The sequence below is a fragment of the Podarcis pityusensis genome, assembly GCF_964106645.2.
Source record: "Podarcis pityusensis genome assembly, chromosome: 6".
Classification (NCBI taxonomy): Eukaryota; Metazoa; Chordata; class Lepidosauria; order Squamata; family Lacertidae; genus Podarcis; species Podarcis pityusensis.
The window spans coordinates 30,703,633-30,722,636 of NC_138030.1; the positions used below are offsets into that span (position 1 = coordinate 30,703,633).

The 19,004-nt window shown below is 41.4% G+C and overlaps 1 protein-coding gene and 1 long non-coding RNA gene across 9 annotated transcripts in view; one reads left to right on the forward strand and one right to left on the reverse strand.

The window, feature by feature from the left end:
- LOC308479626 (rho GTPase-activating protein 39-like) overlaps positions 1-19,004 on the reverse strand; it is a 101,275-nt gene that overhangs the window by 3,842 nt on the left and 78,429 nt on the right. For 7 of the 8 annotated variants that reach the window (XM_081010368.1, XM_081010369.1, XM_081010373.1 and 4 more), the window contains 7 exons: positions 12,234-13,542; positions 9,501-10,053; positions 8,184-8,273; positions 5,489-5,562; positions 3,212-3,411; positions 1,554-1,645; positions 405-574 (listed from right to left, as the gene is read on the reverse strand). In XM_081010368.1, coding sequence (XP_080866494.1) covers positions 405-574; positions 1,554-1,645; positions 3,212-3,411; positions 5,489-5,562; positions 8,184-8,273; positions 9,501-10,053; positions 12,234-13,542 — 2,488 coding nt within the window. The remainder of the gene's footprint in view (positions 1-404; positions 575-1,553; positions 1,646-3,211; positions 3,412-5,488; positions 5,563-8,183; positions 8,274-9,500; positions 10,054-12,233; positions 13,543-19,004) is intronic. The other variant, XM_081010370.1, reaches the window with a different exon arrangement.
- LOC308479639 lies at positions 583-17,535 on the forward strand. Its single transcript, XR_013987769.1, has 3 exons — positions 583-1,023; positions 10,704-10,787; positions 16,520-17,535. It is a non-coding gene; the product is annotated as an uncharacterized lncRNA (long non-coding RNA).

The window sequence follows — 19,004 nt, forward strand, 5'->3', positions numbered from 1 at the left end:
TTCCCCTAGTGGAAGGTTCTTTGAATTAGCAATGCCTTTTCTCAGTGGAGCAGAGATAGAAACATTCATCGGCTACTACCCTTTTCTTCGGCAGCCCCCACCCCACCTCAAATCTGCTCTGGGGAGTTGGCAAGCCCTTTAGAACAGCATGGGAGGTGGCAACATGGGGAGAGGAAATACTTCAAGAGGTTCTTAATCCCTGTTCCACTGATGGAAGGCTGTGCTGGATTAAAGAGCCTTCCATCAGCGGAAGTATATCAACTGGATATAATCCAGAATATTTGCAATGCAGAGTAAAGCGAGACGTTCCAGAGTGCAGCTACCGTATGCTGCTTCAGAATGCCTGTGGCCTGTCTGCTGCTTCAGAATGATTCCTAGTCTCAGAAATGCAGTTACCTACATACCTGTAAGAAGTGGATGAGGTAACACAAAACCAATTTGTTGAGCTCAGGCAGGAGTTCCACTACTGCTACAGCAGCATCAGGGTTCTCATAGTTGCTGATACACTCCTTGTAGAATTGCTGTGGGATGACAGGCTCCTCCAGCTCCCGGTACCACAGCTTCAGCAAAGAAGCTGCAAGGGCAAGAAGGGAAAAACCAGGCACTTCCAACAACAACAGCTTAACAAATAAGGTATCTGGGTCAGAGACATCTGTCGTGAAGCAGATATTTAATTGAATAAGGGCACAACACTCCTGCTCCTCCATCTTATGCTAAACAAGACTCTGTTCTTCCCCAGAGGAAAGATAGCATCACCCAGTTCACTGAGATTTATGGTTTCAGACCTTTGAAATCACAGGACACAAATCCTAAAGGGGCTAGGGTAGCAATGGCCTGCGGCTTCAGAAATAGGTATTAAAAGCTTTGGTTTAGATAGGAGGGAAGAAACATAAGAACACAAGATGGATCTATCTCAGTGTACTGTGATTTGGAGTGTGACTGAAATGTTAAGGCAAGAGGGAATCTACTGGAGGGCAGAATGCTGGAAATGGAGCAGTTGGCATCTGGCACTTAAAGAAGGAAGTGGGTATGGAATGAGGGTGGGTGGGGAGGGAATGAGTTTCTTGGGTTAGGAAAAGGTCCCAAATCAAAGATCTCCTGTTTTGAAGGTTTCTAAATAAAAGTAAGTTCCTGCTATTTATCTGATTCCCATTCTCTCATGAATGAAAACAGTTATATTGTCAATCTGGGTCTAGTTTCCACGGAATTGAAGGATTTGAGCACCTCCCCACAAAAGTAATGTATTAAAGGTGAGGCTGTGACGGGGGACAGGATGACAAAAAGAAAACAGGCCTTTTCAGCAGTGCAGCCTTCCTCCTGCTGGTTGGAATGTTCCCCCAGATGATTGAGTAATAATTTTTCTTGCAACAGTTGGCAAATGTGGGGGCGGGGTATGTGTGCTGTTGTTCTGCAGAGGTCGGGATGGTGGGACCGTTTTATGGTGTGATTGTACTTTTAATCTGTAAGTTGTTGTGAGACCTTTTCATAAAGTAATCAAGAAACAAACAAACAAATCTGAGCGAGAATACAGCAGCTGCGTTGTTTATCCATACCTGGTATATTGGGATCACCAACGTTGTTGGGAATTTTCCACTGATCAACCTGTAGCTTGAGTGCATTGACTTCATCAATGTCACCAGGAATTCTGAAAGCAGACACAGAGATTCATCAATAAAGACGAACTGAACAGAGGAAGCAACCAGGAGCCAGAGGAACAGATGAGACTACATATTTCAGAAAGCCATGTACAGAGTTGTTTGACAAGAATGACATAGTTAGTGTTAAACAAGTAGGACACGAACCAAAATATTGCAGTTTAGAGTGCATCTGTTTGATATTTCCCCTTAAATGGGGGTTGGGGGTTGGGGTAGGGAGAGGGGTACTCCTACAGGCGTCTCTACCTGCTCTGCTTAAGGACCAGAAACCTTGGCTCTTCTCCTTGAGTCTTTCGATTCCAGCTGGTCATTACAAGAACTCTATCAACTAAGAAATAGTGCCAGAGCTTGCTTTTTCCCTCTTATCTCCCAAACTCTTTTCCTTTCAGGTCATGACTTTTATAAACTTTTAGGCTAAGCCTCAAGGCATCATTATCATCAACATTTGTAAACTGTTCTGGGAGCCTTTTATGGCAGAAGAATGTGATTTTAAAATGCTATAAACAAACAGACCAAGCCGCAATATTTGGGGGGTCTCATTAATCTAATAATTCCTCCCTCTTGAGCATGGTGGCTGTGGCTAAATGAAGAGTTATGTTCTGAGAATGAGTATTTAATTAATATAGAGGATTCATTTTTAAACAGTTTTTGCCAAAACAATGGCCTTATTGGTATGGTAGACATGTTGGGGGCATGTTATATTTCTAAAAACGCCTTTATCAGCAGCAGCCCTAGTATGAGGATACAAACTACCACAATGAGACTTCCTTCCTTCAACTATGATGCAGATGTCAGCACTGCCATAAATCAAGCTCTGGCTCTAAATGGTTTAAACAAGCTAAGCAGCTAAAAATGCAGCCCCTTCCCCATGTTATGCAAGAGAAGTTTCTTTACAACTTTTCAACTTGTGGCCTACGGGGCCTGTCCAGTTTTTTTGTAGTGGCTTCTTCATTCTATAAATATTTTTATTTTTATTAGTTGTTTCCAGATGCAATTTCTTGTCCTTGATTTTCAGAACAAAGTGCAAAAACAAAGTGAATTCCCCACTCTCAAGGCCCTAGATTAGGTAGTATCTATACTGTGTCAGGGGGGGTGAACCGTGGCAATTCCTCTTTCCACCCTAGCTAACTCTGACAAAGTTAGCAATGGCTAAATGGCCTTCACAAACAGGGTGATATTCTAGGAAAGGAGGAGATTAAATCACAGAAAACATGCACAGCTGATGCACATGTACCACAGTTCTCTCCCCACCCCCAATCCAAAATATGCAGATGGGTAGATTAGAGATTTTAGCCTCAGGTTTTAGGAGCGAGTTCATATGTACTAGCATAAGCCTATTTGTTTGGAAGCAACTGAGAAGGTGGCACGAGTCCCTGGAGACCTCATAAATCTTTTGCTGTGGTTTGAAAGCTGCTTCCTCTCCTAAAACTGTAAAAATGAGGCTTGAGAGGAAGCAGTTCCACTAGGGCAAGGAGCAGAAATGCCATGCATCTCCAACTATCCGGTCAGCTATACAGTAATCAATCCTTTATGTAGCTCCGGTCAGCCAACCTCACCTGAATATTCCCTCAGTCTGTTCTCCCCCCAGTTCCAAAACTTGCTGAGACAGCTGTGTTTGTACCCAAGGTAGCTTGTTATCAGGATACATGTCCTGCTGCCGTAACATGATTTCCTCCAGAGAACTGCCAAACAGCGAAGGTGTTACAATAGCATTCTTGGCATGTATTATCTCTTCAATCGTAGGCTTCCGGAGACCCTATAAGCAAAAAAGGAAAAGGAAAAGAAAGGATGGAAAACAACGATGAACAGATTTGCATAAGGAACAATCACATGCATCCTAGGAAAGCATTTTGTATTTGCTCTGAATTTTTAAAAATAATTATCTATGTCAGAACCTGTGTGGATGAGCATGTTAGCTGTGGCCTGTTTGTGCTGTATGCAGCACCCATGGGGCGGAGGGGGGGGAGGATGCATATTCACAATTAAGCCACAAGTATCGTATTTTTTGCTCTATAAGACTCACTTTTTCCCTCCTAAAAAGTAAGGGGAAATGTGTGTGCGTCTTATGGAGCGAATGCAGGTTGCGCAGCTATCCCAGAAGCCAGAACAGCAAGAGGGATCGCTGCTTTCGATGCGCAGCAATCCCTCTTGTTGTTCTGGCTTCTGAGATTCAGAATATTTTTTTTCTTGTTTTCCTTCTCCAAAAACTAGGTGCATCTTATGTTCTGGTGCATCTTATAGAGCGAAAAATACGGTAGTTTATGTAGTGCCCTCCAGATTTTGGATTCTGATGCCGATCAGCTCTAGCAAGCATGAGCAATGGAAGTTGTAGTTCAGCAACATCTGGAGGGCACCATGTTGCTCTCCCTTGGCTTAGTGTGACATGCTAACCAGCCTACCCACTTCTCCACTGGGGAAAAAAGCTGCAGTGGGGGCATAGAGACTCAATATGATGACTGTGTCACACACTGGAAGCTGCCTTACACGAAATCAGACCATTGATCCATTGAGCTCATTATTTCTACACTGAGTTGGCAGCAGTTCTCCATAGCTTCAGACAGGAGTCTTTCTCAACCCTACCTAGAGATGCCAGCAGAGATAAGATTGGGAGTGTCTCCATGCATCTGCCACTGAGCTAATGCACTTTCCCAAGAAAAGTACTTCTAAAATGATACACATTTTTAAATGGTCATAGCAGAAAAACTGTGTGTCCATGGAGCTGTCATCCTAGTATTATTCCTCTGTAAATGTAATTCTGGCCTTCAATTGCTGCTGATAGGTTAGTGGAGCGTGCACTCATATTAGCTATTTATTCATCGTTTTTGCAAACGTAAGGTAATGGAACATTTCCAATCCAGACAAGAACTTGTATAATTCCTCTATGGTACTTTGATGTCATGTGTAACAGGAAGAATTCAGCCTCACAGTGCGCACATGACTCAGTCAGATGATCACATCTATGCCAGGCAAGAGTACGCCATTTTTCCAGTAATGATAAATATGCTGAAAACGTCTGCATCATAATGAAATTGATCTCAAAAACCGTGAGTGCTAGAAATTCATTCTTCAGTTTGGAAAAAATAAGGAGATTTCTAGAACTCACATAAGTGTTTTACTATATGTGACCTTGCTCACCCAATCCTGCAGCATGTGTTTTATAAGTACAATTCCAAGGCCCCCTATCTTAATTCTGATTACCAGGGCATCTTCCCACCCATTTGTTGTATGAATATTCAAGACCTATGAAAATGAAGATTTCATGTTACAGTGGTGCCTCGCAAGACGAAATTAATTCGTTCTGTGAGTTTTCTCGTCTTGCGAGTTTTTTCGTCTTGCGAAGCACGGTTTCAATTTTTTCAAAAAAAACTTCAAAAACCTCAAAAAAGGCTACCACACCGCGTGCTACGAGTTGCTCCCCGAAGTCAAGTCGCAACTGCACCTCTTCAAGCAATGCACTCTGTATTACTGTAACGGTTTTAAGAAAAAGGAAACAAACTTGCAAGACGTTTCCGTCTTGCGAAGCAAGCCCATAGGGAAATTCGTCTTGCGAAGCAACTCAAAAAACAAAAAACTCTTTCGTCTTGCGAGTTTTTCGTCTTGAGAGGCATTCGTCTTGCGAGGTACCACTGTATTTTGTCTTTCCACTGAATTTTTCTGTCTTAAAAAAGGAAAAGTAGAAGATTTCAGGCATATCATTCCCACACCTACCACTGACTTTTCCATTAATGTCTGCAGCTTTCCAATCTATGCTTCTGATCACCATCAAAATAATGCCAAAGGGGCAAGAGAACAATTCACTTAAACTACTAGATGAGAATATGACACTGACTCACCTTTTTGCCTCCAGTGACTGCAACTTTTTGCAGCTTCCGGTAGCAGTATCTGGCATAAGTGCTGATAGGCAGACCTAACAAATGGAAATAAATAAAATGGGAGCTTTAGAATAGTTGTGGAGAACTTCAGAGGAGAAAATGGCCCCAGAGCACAAATGTTTGTATTCTCCCTAACTGACCCTCAAGCTTATCCTTCTGAGCAAGTGATAAAATAAGTGCTATAAAGGCCTTATTACTGTTTTACTGTGCAATAAATGTGCACTTGTTGTGGCCAGATCTAGATATCCTTTCTCAAGATAGCACTTCTGCCGCAGGGTTATTTCATTAGCCTGGCACTCAGAATAGTCTTCCCCTCCAACTATCACATCCATTGCAGTTTGGAGTGCTGTGAGAAATGTAATTGAATTGGGGTCAAGTGGTACAACTCCTTAAAGTCCATGGCATTTTGTGAATTTTTATTTTTTAAAAGGGATTTTTTTCCAGTGCAGGAAAACACATACAGTATTCTAGAAGGGAGAAAAGTTCTGATGAACATCAGAAAGGCAATATTTTCCCCATAGCAATGTTCTACATTTTGTGAACCTTTACCCATCAAAAATACATATAATACTAAGCTGTATGTGCTTTTTCTCTAGCACTAGTGCTTAGACGTCCCCTGCTTAAAGCAAAAACAAAGCAATGAACAGATCACTTTGTCCCGCACTTTGTAGGACTAATATTAGTTTCTGACAGACTTTAGTATAAAATGTCATTTGGCCACTGTCTGGAAAAGCACTCAGAGAGAGCTGCTAGACTGAGGTGTCTGTGAGAAATGAGTTGAACAGGTCTTACAAACTGCATGTGCCGTTCTGCCTCCTAACATGAGATAATATAGATTTGCATGATTTCACTTTTGCATACATGCTTCACAGTCTCATATTGGCACATAAAGCTAGAAATGGCAACCCTCTAATTTCTTTGGATTTTTACCCCACCTCCTGCTGCTATTCAAAATGGCATACAAAAGCCCTCTGGTGCTGCAGTCCTGAATGTAACAAAGTACGGATACATTCTCTTTCCTGAAATGCCCTCACTTAATCATGTTTTCTGACAAGTCTGGGGTCCAGGTGACAAAGAATGCTCTTCTGGGAATACAGAAAAGGGCATGGTGAATGGACAAATTACTCTAGGCACCTTCTGGCTTCAGATAATGGAACCAGCCGGGTTCTGTCATCACATATATTGAGGAGCACCTCCTAGTGCATTCTTAATCCTTGATGGAAATCAAAGCTCCAGACCCCTAAATTACTTTGCCAGATCAAGTCCAATTAATTTCAATGAGACTTGAGCTTGGGCTGACATAGTGTTTTGTGGATGAGTGCTGAGGGAGCACCAGTACAATTCTGGAGCAGGTAAGCAGCTCCATGTGTGAGAGGCCTTCTTACTGCCCTGTGCTTCCAGAAACAGGGTCATCCTAAACTAGCCAAAATGAGGTACCCTGGGCAATATTAAAGCAAATCACTGAAGGTCAACACTGAATTATTTGGGATTAGAAAAACATAAATGAATTGTGAAGAGCTCCAAAAGGACCTCTCCAAATTGAGTAATTTGAGTAATTTGGAGGCAATAAAATGACAAAAGTAGTTCAACATAAAAATCAAATGCACAGTTTCAGATAATGTAACTCTCCTATGAGGAGAACCGTTTTAGTTTAGTTGAGGGCTTTTTAATTTAGAGAAAAGACATGTAAGGGAAGGGGGGGGACACATAGAGAGATATAAAACTGCATGGTGTGAGGAAAGTGAATAGGGTATTTCTTCCTCTCTTATAACTAGTAGCCATGAACATTAAGTGAAGCTGAACATTCAAAACAAACAGAAGTACTTATTCACACAGTGCATAGGTAATCTATGGAGTTCCCTATCACAAGATGTGGTGATGGCCACCACCTTAAAAGAGGATTAAACAAATTCATGGACGATAAGGCTGCCAATGACTAGTCATGATGGTTGTGTGCTACCTTGAGGAGCAGGGGCAACATGTCTCTGAATACCAAAGGAACACAGAACACAGGAAGCTAACTCATAGCGAGGGCACCATTGCTCCATCTACCTCAGTATTGCCCTAATTTCAGACAGGAGGCTTATCCAGCCCTCTCTAAATTGAAAAGGAACTCTTTAGGTAAGATGGGAATGCAGTGCTGCCTGTCTACACTGAATCCAATGAATCCATCTCAGGACTTTTGCTATCAAAGTTCTCAGACTAGAAGAGAAGGGAAGGAAGCCCACCCATCTACCATAAATGTAGGGTACAAATATAGCTAAATAAAGGTTTCTCCTAAACCCTGCAGTTGAAAGTCAATTATTAACTAATCCCATCTGAATGGAGGGATCCAGTTTGCTCTGTGAAAGTAAGATGGCAACACATCTTTATTTGGAAACACATTCTACTGAAATCAATTGGACTTTAAGTGTGGTTAAGATGTGCTGTTAATCATTAAATACTGCTCTATCAAGTGTTGCATACAAATTTTTATCAGTAGCCATTTTGCAATTTCCTCCATTCCCAAAATGTTGATGCTTGTACAATTCCTGGGTCTTATCTTTCTACAATAAAGCCCGTACAACTATATCTGAGGTCAATGGCACACAAACACAGACGTGTGTAGTTGTGTCTCCTCTATTATTAGCCCTCCTCATAATTCAGTTATTTTTACCTTCATCCTCTGTATTTTGCTTCCGCTTTTTCCTGGATTTTGAGTTCTTTTTGTTTTTCATATCCAGAAGCTCCTTAATGCGCTGGGTAACTGAAAATCCAAAGCATCGTTGATTGAGTGATGGCAAAAACATTAAATGCTCACTGCCCTGTTTTTACTCAGCCATGGCAGAAGAGGGGCCTGTATTTATTGAATTCACACATCACAAAATCAGCTCTATCCATCTCCTTTTCATTACATGTCAAGATCAGTTTTCATTACAAACATCAAGATCGGTTTAACAATGAATGTAAGAAGAAGGAAGTTCAGATTCTAAAAAAATCTTTTTCAGTTTATTAATTTGATTAAAAATCAGCTGGAATGTTTACCATTCATGGATGGAAACTTTTCAGGATTATGGCTGCTGATGGGGTTATATCTGATGCTAGGGACAAAAAAAGGGGTCTCATTTCTTACTAATGAAGTCTCCTAACCAATTATTTTCTTTCAGCAACCTTCAGAATAGTGTACTTGGAATAAAACCATTGCACTGAATGCTTTCTCTTCACTTTCTAAAGCATTTAACATGATATAGAGCAAAAGTTATTGAACCGGGTTAACCCAACTCCTCAAATGTATATCTTGACAAACAGAGCAACATGAAAGACATTTGGCCATTTACTCTGAGTGAGCTTGCCAGCTGTGATCTAAAAAAAATGTGATACATCTGATGCAATTATTTATGTCACTGTTTTTTCCATCTACTTAATTATGTCAGCCTTCCCTTAGAATTCTTATAATAGCTTATCACCAAGTTCTAAAGGAACATTCCAAATTGCTGCCCCCCCAAAAGAGGATAGATATTTTCACTCAAAGGAACAAACTCAGTGGGAGCAGATCAACACCTTAAAATAGCAGAAATGATTTTCTTCTTAGTTGTTTTCCAAGACTGGAGTGGAGAGAGAAATCTGCTTTGTAATTGTTATTGTTATAATCTGGCTATTATTGGGGTTCTTTGGAAAACTAATAAAAAACTTTTTGTTGTAACACCAGCTCTATTTTCCTTTCTAGCAAAGAAATAGCTGTTGCTTTTAATCCTGCTGCATTCTTTTGAGCTCCTTTACTATCAGAATGTACTGACCTTTGTTATTACTTTTCACTTACAGTACCTAATCTATTAAAAATTACATAGTGTCCTATAGATAATAATTCTAAAACTTCCTTTTCCCTAAATCTGGAAATGAAACGGTTGCCTACTCCTGCTGAACAGGATCTTTACATAATTTAATTTGCTATTGTGCTGCAATGTAGTTCACCCTTATTAGATAAGGCACTTACTATTTTCATCATTGACCTGGTTGAGATGACGATAGATATAGCCTTCTAGATAAGACTGGAACTTGGGTGATGGGGAGAAAAAGGCCAGGCTGATGGCCATGAGTTCCCAGCCCCATGCCAGGCTTCGGTAGCACATATTGTCTGTTGTTTGTCTAATCAGTTGTATGTACAGCTCATCCCGTAAACCTTGAATGCTCCAGCACTTGGCAACGGTGATCAAAGCCACATGATCCCTGTCCATCCGAGCCTGGCGGTCACCCATGTAGATTTGCACCAGTTTAAATATTTCACAAGCTTCCTTTTTAATGGTGTGGTTGCTGGTGATGAGCATTGGCTTTTTGATGGAGCCACCGTTCCAGGAGAGCATGTTGGCAATGGAGAGCCTTCGGCGGAAGATGCCCTGAGTGTGCATATTTAGGTTTTTCGAGGCCCAGTCGGCCATGCTGCTTTGAGAGATAGGCTTTCGTATGGTGTGGAAGGGAAACTGATACCCCATGTTGGTGCCAGGCTGGTCATTATTTTCTTGCTGGGAATCAGACCTTATTGTTCCAGGCTGCAATGGAAAACAGAAAGAAAGTGGTTAAAAAAAAAAAAGCTGAGCTACTCATATTTCCCTGAGCAGAACAGCTAACTATAGTCACTTCCAAAAGAGGGGGCAGTCTTTCTATGAGTCCCAGTGTCTACTGACAACTTGAGAAGCTCTCTCTCCCCCCCTCCCCCTCCCCCTCCACTATCTCCTTGTTTCAATGTCTGAAACTTCAACTCAAACCCACCCCTTTCACACCCTTCTGACTCGGTTCCTGTTCCTTTCTTCGTATGTCCCCTCAGAGGGAAGTGGCAAAATAAGAACAGGCCTTTTCAATGGTGGCTCCCCAAAAATGGAATGCTCTCTTCAGAAATACGCATCTTAGGCCATCCTTATCAATGTTTAGATGCTAGGCAAGGATGTTTACTCAGGCATTTGGCTCTTAATTGGGGTCATAGGGTATGATACTCTTTTAGTAGGGTTGAATAGGATTCTTCCTATTTATGTTATTGCAGAATGAGCACCTTTACTCAATTCATGTTCATTTATCTTTCCTGGTGCATTCTGAATGTTGTGTACACATGCTTTTATATAATTGTACTTTGCTTTGACACATTTTTGTAGTAAGCAACAAATAAATGCAGTAATAATAGTTATTGTTGTTACTGTTACTACAGAAGCTCCAGTTTTCATTGAACAACATCTTCCTTACATATTTGTTTCTGTAAGAAGGCAGGGAAAAACATGGAGCCCTATTACTGGTAATTTTGTTTATTTTGTTCCTTATGAGGTGCAATGATCTCTGTTCTCTGTCACAAAAGAACAGCTGGGGAGATCTGGGTGCTCACAGATGAACAACAGCCTCAGGGATGGGTCCTGGTGTTGTCACAAGGAGGACAGCTGTCCCTTGTGCTATTGACAGGTTTGTCATGATGGATTCTCTTAGTTGTTGCCTCAGTGCATTAGGCTATAGGGGAAACCTGTAAGGAGTCCTCCAGAAGTAGAATTTTTCAATACTGTCAGCTCATTCTAAAAATTATTAACACCATGAACTCTTTTTTTTTTACTTTTCAAAATCGAATTTTGGATTTTTTAATTTGCTTTTTAGCTTAGAGCATTTAACATTTCAAAGTATTGCTGTAGAAGGACAAAATACCATAGCTTTATTTTGTTTTTTAAACTACACTGCGTTGAATTGTTTTAAGACATAGAGCTTGTTAAAAAGCACCAACTAAATATCTTATGTGTTATAAAGCATGGAAGTTGCAAAGTAGCCTCCACAAAGAGCTGAAATGGGCTTGTGGAAAAGCAGGGAGGTGTCTTCACAGCTTGTTTGCGTGGTGACAACAGCTAGAGGGAAAATGGAGGGGAGGAAGCTCCAGTTCAGACTTTGGAGGTAGCTAGGAAGAGTATAATGTCTTCCAGAAGCTAAGTGTCAGTTGACTGGTCTACAGTGAAGGGCATGCTACAGAATGGGAGAAAACCTGTCTGGGGGATGGGAGGGGTCAGGATCTACAGATTCACTAGTCACAGGTTCTAATCCTTTAGGTTAAAGCAGCAAACCAGGTAATATAAGAATGATGATTCCAGGTTTGTCCAAACATATAAATAAAACACTTTCCAAAAATTCTCTAAAGATGACATTGTTGTCCTAATTGTTAAGTTTTTACAGGATATGACAAATACGATACAGACATCGTATAATGTACAGACACACACACACGATAGAATTATGGAGTCTGGGAAAGATCTAAAGGTTACCCAGTTCATCCCCCTGCTGATGCGTTCCTGCAGGTGACCATCCAGTCTTTGCTTAAACTTCCCTAACAAAGTCTACCTCCTTCTGAGGCAGTCTGTTCCACTGCTGAATGAGTGGCATGAGGCGTGGAGTCAAGAGGGACTTTCAGGTCCCACTAACTGCTTCAGAAGTGGAGCAAGGAGAAGTGGCTCGTGGCTCCTTTAGGAATGTAGACTTTTTGTTGGCTATCCTGACAGATTTATATAGCAACATCTCTTCTGAAGCAATTTTAAGAGGGCCCAAATGATTTGATAATTAGTGACACCCTTTTAAACGTAACCCCACCACAGGTGCCCCAAAACTCTCCAACCCACCACCACTTGGCCAATTGCATCCAAAGGCTTCATCAACTCCATTTCCACAAAATGCCTTGCTGCCTGATAAGAGAAGATTGTCAATAAAAGAATACCTGGGATGGTATCTGTGCTGATTCAGACGAAGACATATTTATTTGACTGGACGCATTCTTTTCTAAAGAATCTATTTTTTCGTAGGTTCTCTTCTGCCTCACAGTGTCTTGCTGTAATGCTGGATCATTTGAGAGGCTCCCTCTACTGTCCATTCGAGGTCTGTATAATGACCTGTTACTAGAAGTCACATCATCTCTTGAGCTCCTGCTATTACATTTTTTCAAGCGCTCCGACTGAAACTTAATTTTGTTACCCTCTGGCAAACTAGCATTTTCCAGCATTTCTGCATCTAAGCTACCTTTACTTCCTCTGCAGGCTGCTGATCGATTCACCACAGCACGCATTTCTGCAATCAGCTTGTCATTCAGAGCACTGAGTTCACTGTTGCTGCCCACAGAGCCAGGTCTTCCCTGGCCAGGAGCCTGTCGCCTTCCTTTTCTCTTTCTCAGGCTTGGAGAAGGTCCTGTTGAATAGCCAGAGTCTTGCTGACTTATAACTGTAGGATACTCTTGAACCTGAAGACTGTTTTGCCGACTGTGGTGGGCCTCCATATTTTTGAGAACGTTTGCCTCCAAGATTTTCCAAGAGTGTTTGAAGCTGTCCCTGGAACTAAGCTGCCCTAGCTGTGGTTTAGCAACACCATCAACTATCACACCTGTAGAGTTAGGATTTCTGGATGATTGGTCAACATTGACCATATGTTTAATATATTCTCTTCCAACAGGGCTGTACTCTGTTGCAGATGGGTTTCTCACATGCTTTTTTCCAGCTTGGTGCTGCTGCATACTTGGATGCTGTAATAATTTAATTGGTTGGGGTTTCTTATTTAAGCTGTTGCTTGGCGACATTTGCGGAGTTGTCCCATTCACATTTACACTCCCAGTGTCCATATCTACAGGGGGCTCATCATAAATTGGGGAATCAATAGATGGCTCATCATATATTGGTGCTGGAGAAGCATACTTGGGAGATGAAGGCTGTGATGTTTGCGTCTGACTTCCTGAAGGACTACTGAGCCCATTAGTTAACACTAGACAAAACCCTCCATTCTCCGTCTTCTTAATCTGCATTGACTGTTTTGTTTCTGCTGAAGCTGCTGGTTTCTGCATTGCTGGATTTGGGGCTATAGCCTGAGGTTGGGCATATATAACTTGTTTTGCATGCAGAGATTTCTGGCTGCTGGTTTCCGCGCTGTTCTGCATCTGAAGCGAATTGCTCGAGGTGGAATTAACTTGTCTCAGGCTGTTGACTTTGACCAGCATGGCTGCTTTAGTCCCTGGTAAAGGCTGCCACCGGGTAGGGGTGTCTCTGTATGGGGAAAATAAAGCATTTAGGAAAATAAAGCAAAAAATGCAGTACTACCTTCAAGTGTAAAATAGAGTCAAAAGTTTTATCCAAATATCCAACTAGACCTCCAGTGAAGAGGTTGGGTATGCATGCATCAGCCATGGAGGAGGATGGTATGTCCATGGAATGATACGTGGGCAGATATCTACTGCTGGTGCTGCTTCTGCCAGGAGTAGGCCCCCAAACAGTGCATTTCTGAGATGTTTTGGTGAGTGGCCTTGAGCCAAATGGCTTCAAAGATTCTTATTTGCTCTGAGAGGCCCTAGGATTGAGAGACCTATCATCTATGCCAGCCTGGAGGTTAATCCTGCTCCCCAGGATACAACACACTTAGTATTGTTCTGTCCACAATTATTGTATTAGGAACAACTTCCATATCAAACCATTGTGCAGGCATTTCCTTTGTTTCTATCGGAGCTATTCAAGTTAGTAATGGAGAAATAATAAATCATACCTGCAATAGGAAAATGCTGCTCTCAGGGAGTCTGTCCCCTATCCCTTGGACAAGCCCTCCCCTGTTTAACTCCACAAGACACCGGACATTAATTTTTCAACATCCAAACATATGGTCTCTACAGTGCTACTTTTCAGTTGTGAGTAAAGATAATATTTTTGTTGTCTGCTGATTTCTGTTGAGTCTTGAGGGAAAGCAAGACTTTGTCCCATTCAGCAAAGAAAAAACCTATGGGCTTAATTTTGTAGCAGTGTTCTCCCTTGCTCTTCTAATGGATGCTGAGGAATCTAGAAGTTCAACACCTGTTTGTTTCCCCTTGTATGCATTTTACTTCTACACTGTAACAGCAGTCATTTCTTTTCTTCTTACGTCATCGAGGAACTACAATAAGCTATGGGCTCTAATGAGCAAACCTTTAAGAATAAGAGTTTACTTATTTTTCCTCTTCCTTCCCCACCGCTATTAGATTCTACAGCTTGTGAGCAGGGCAGATTTTCCTTAAAAAAACTTAAAACTTTATTTTACACCTAGTAAACCTCAGGTCCTTTAGAAATATTATATAAGTGAATTTGATTTTAAACATGCACATCTTACTAATGTCAGTAGGCTGGATTCAACTACCCCTTTTCCGCTAGTGGAAGCCAATACAGTGGTACCTCGGGTTACATACGCTTCAGGTTACAGACTCTGCTAACCCAGAAATAGTGCTTCAGGTTAAGAACTTTGCTTCAGGATGAGGACAGAAATTGTGCTCCAGCGGCGCAGCGGCAGCGGGAGGCCCCATTATCTAAAGTGGTGCTTCAGGTTAAGAACAGTTTCAGGTTAAGTATGGACCTCCAGAAAGAATTAAGTACTTAACCTGAGGTACCACTGTATAAAGATTCCCACTAGCGTACCTGGGCTTTCCTCCCCAAATCCACTCTGGAGGATAGGGAAAACCCACAGAACAGTGCATTTGGTGGGGTGGAGAAGGGCAAACAGAAATGCTTGTGCTGACAGAATGATTGGCTTAGCTGCACTCCACGGATTTCCACCCACATAATTTGCATATATTCAGAGTTGCCTTTAAAGTTCCTGGAACTGAATGTGTCACTCCCCAAGGGCAAATGCCAGGGTGACATTTCTATAAGTTTTGAAAGGAGGAGGAAAACAAATAAAACAAAAAGTAGAAATAGCAACCATTTAAATGCTATCATGCCTCATTGCTACAGAGGATCTGGCTGCTTTCTCATATTGTAGGATTATTCTTGCTTATGAGAAGGTTTTTTATGCTGTTCCTCCCGGCATAGTAAATAAATGAGTTCTCTTTCAAATGAGTCTTGGGATCCGATCCAGGTCCATATGCAGTTCCACACTACTAGTATGAACTCCAGAAAATCATGTGTTGTAACAGTCATGCAACTCGCCACCAATTTATTTGCCCAGGCAATTAGCACTTGCCCATCTTCTCACCAAATCCAGAGAATTGCATTACAACCCCCATATTCCTAAACTGTAGGGGTGGCTGTCAACTTGGATGGCTTAAAAGAGGATTAGACAAATTCATGGTGAATAAGGCTACCATGAAGGATAATGGCTACTGATATGTTTTACCTCCACAGTTGGGGGCAACATGAATACTAGCTGGTAGTAATCAAAAGTGACACCAGTGGTGTTGTATGCAGGTTTCTGCTTGAAGGCTTCCCATGGGCATCTGGTTAGACATTGTGAGAACAGGATGCTGGACTAGATGTTGCCTTTGGTTTGATCCAATGGCACTCTTATGTTCTTATGAGACAGAAAGAGTAAGAGGAGGACAAAGACTGGCATCTGGAGAGATACTTCTGCTGTTATTTTCCAAGTGAAGGAAACAAAACAACATTCTCTCTATCTTGTTAAGAATACAGGGTCCAGAGTGACAAGGCTAGCATTTCAGGGAAATACAGTGGTATCTTGGGTTAAGAACTTAATTCGTTCCAGAGGTCTGTTCTTAACCTGAAACTGTTCTTAACCTGAAGCACCACTTTAGCTAATGGGGCCTCCTGCTGCACCACCGGAGCATGATTTTTGTTCTCATCCTGAAGCAAAGTTCTTAACCCAAGGTACTATTTCTGGATTAGCGGAGTCTGTAACCTGAAGTGTATGTAACCCAAGGTACCACTGTACAATGGAACCTCGTGTTACATACTGTCCTCTTTGGGAACACTTCGGGTTATGAGCTCCTAGTTGCGAACTTTCCCCAGGGATGCGAGTAGACGGGAGGCACCATTAGCGAAAGCGCACCTTGGGTTATGAACAGTTTAGGCTTAAGAACGGACCTCCAGAATGAATTAAGTTCATAACTGGAGGTACCACTGTACAGCACTGTTGTATGACAGCTGGGGTGGGGACATAATCTGGGCAGGTGAGCAGAGCAGGTGACAGGCAGAACACTTGTTTGCAAATCTCAGACGGCATCAACTGAAGCTAATGAACAGTTTCCTTCTATTTCCTATTACCATACAGTTGCCAATACAAGAGCCAGCACGACCAGGAAATGTTAGTCGATTCTTCAATTTTTGCCTATGTGAAAGCTTTACTCCGAATTCATCAGTCCGCAGCATGAAATGCAGTCTGGTTAACCTACAAAATGTTTTCATTTCTGTTTCCAGTTAATTATAGCTTTTGTGTGGTTGCTTAGGCCTCATGGTTGTAGTCTTGAGTTAAGCTACCTGCAATAAGACTCACCACAGATTAACCAAACTATATCATATATACTAGGAGCGAACTCAATTATCCGAGTGCTGTTCCACGGCACCACCCACCCACAAAATATTCCAAAACAGTCCAACAAGGGCGTAGCATGCTCAGTGGTGATGGAATGCTGGCTGGTTGTTGTGGGGGGAGGGAATAGAGTAGTTGGGCAACACTTCACACTGCAACATCTTATTGCAGATTGCACTTGTAAATATGTAACACTAACCCACCCCTAAATCAGTTTTCTGCCCAACCAAGCAGGGGTTGCTCATACAAAGTTTACTGGAACTTATGCCAGACTCAAAGTGGGTCAAATCTATCTGGATGAAGACTGAGTAATTTAATGAATTAATTGCATCAGTTAGTTAACCAAGTGGTCTTTTGATGAAGCAGCAGAGTTTAAATTTGGTTGAATACCTGGTACATTTTATTATATACTGCTTTTTGTATAAAGTACTGAGGGAACAATACTTGGAACAAATTTTTGGGAGGTATGTAGAGAGGTCCTTCCAAGAGGCTATAAACTTTCCGCTCTGTAGCCAAGACAGACACGTTACTGTAAAGACTGCATGTTTTTTAACCCTAGTAATTGATGAAAGGAGAAATTTTTTAAAGGAGAATATCAGTCTTGCCAGAGATATTCAGAATTTTAAGTTTGTTACTGTTTTTATTTTATTCAGATTTGTGTAACTTTGATTTATTTGAACATGTGTTAAAATAGGGGCCACTTTTTCATGGTAAACACTGATTTGCCTGTGAATTTTAGAATCTTACATTTGTTTATGTTGCACAATATATATATTTTATTTTTGTTTTGTTTACCTTGACTTGTGTTACTTCCATATGGCTATGTACTTCTCTTTGTTAAACCCTCTTGCTTTGTGATGGTCTGATGACAAATGAATCCAAGTGGCAGTGGCAGAGAGAGTTGGGTAGTTAGAACAAATGGTCAGGAAACCCAAGGAATTTAATCCCCAGTTCTGCTCTTCAGAAGAATTAGTAGCAATCACAACAGAGAACAGTTAATTTGATGACTCCCCAAAATTATTTTTAGCTTGTCTTCAGAAAAGGAAATATTTTTAAATTCACAACAAAGAAACAAAGGGAAACACACAGGGCTGCATCCTGCATATGATAGGATACAAGTGAGCAAAATATCCTTAATATAAACTGGCATTTGACTACGCCAAGTTTGCTCAGGAAAAGTTTATGGAGAAGAAAGAGTCACTATTTCAAAAAAAAACCCCAAAGTTGTAACTCAAAAGCATATTTACCAATGGCTCAAAATACATTTGAAGAACACAAAGTTGAGAAAGATCTAGTATAATCACACTTACAATCTAACTAGTCTTGACACATCTCTCCCCACTTCCCTCAACAAAGATTTATGACTGAATTTTATTAGCGTTTAGAACAGCCATGCTGTATGCCATCTTGAATTTTCAGCAGAACTCTCACCGTGCTCAAGATTTGCAAGGAAAAATAAAGGTAAAGGTACCCCTGCCCATACGGGCCAGTCTTGACAGACTCTAGGGTTGTGCGCTCATCTCACTCTAGAGGCCGGGAGCCAGCGCTGTCCGCAGACACTTCCGGGTCACGTGGCCTGCGTGACGAAGCTGCTCTGGCGAACCGGCACCAGAGCAGCACACGGAACGCTATTTACCTTCCCGCTATAAAGCGGTACCTATTTATCTACCCACAGCGCCACCCGCATCCCCAGAAATAGTAAAAATAGTATAGTAATAGTAAAACCTAAAAGGTGGGTGAACCATTGCTGGGTGAGAGAGATTCTGTCACAACATCTCCACAAACTGTCACCTGAATACTCTCATTGCACAAACAGGTGCTGTTCACTTAATACACAAACTAGTCCTCAGGAAAAAAACTTGAATGTGGATTAAGTCCAGTCATTTTGGATATTGAGCATGATGGTGAAGCACAATATAAATTACTACAGCAAATAAGTAAATAAAACAAACTGGGCTGTATCAAGTGAAGGCATTGCACTCACAAAACTTCTGCACATGCAATCAGACTTTCCCTTCCTCTCCTCCGCTTCCCTAAATCTGCTCTTGGGGTCCTCCTAAACCTCCAGAGCAGATCTGAGGGGCACACAGGGAAAGGAGAAGTAGGGCAAGTTTAATCGGAAGTCATTTTTCAAGTGCAATATCTCATTGGCTTCAACCCATTGCATCTGACACACCCATACTGTTGATTATGATTTTTTAAAAACAACTTTAGAGTGTATATTTTA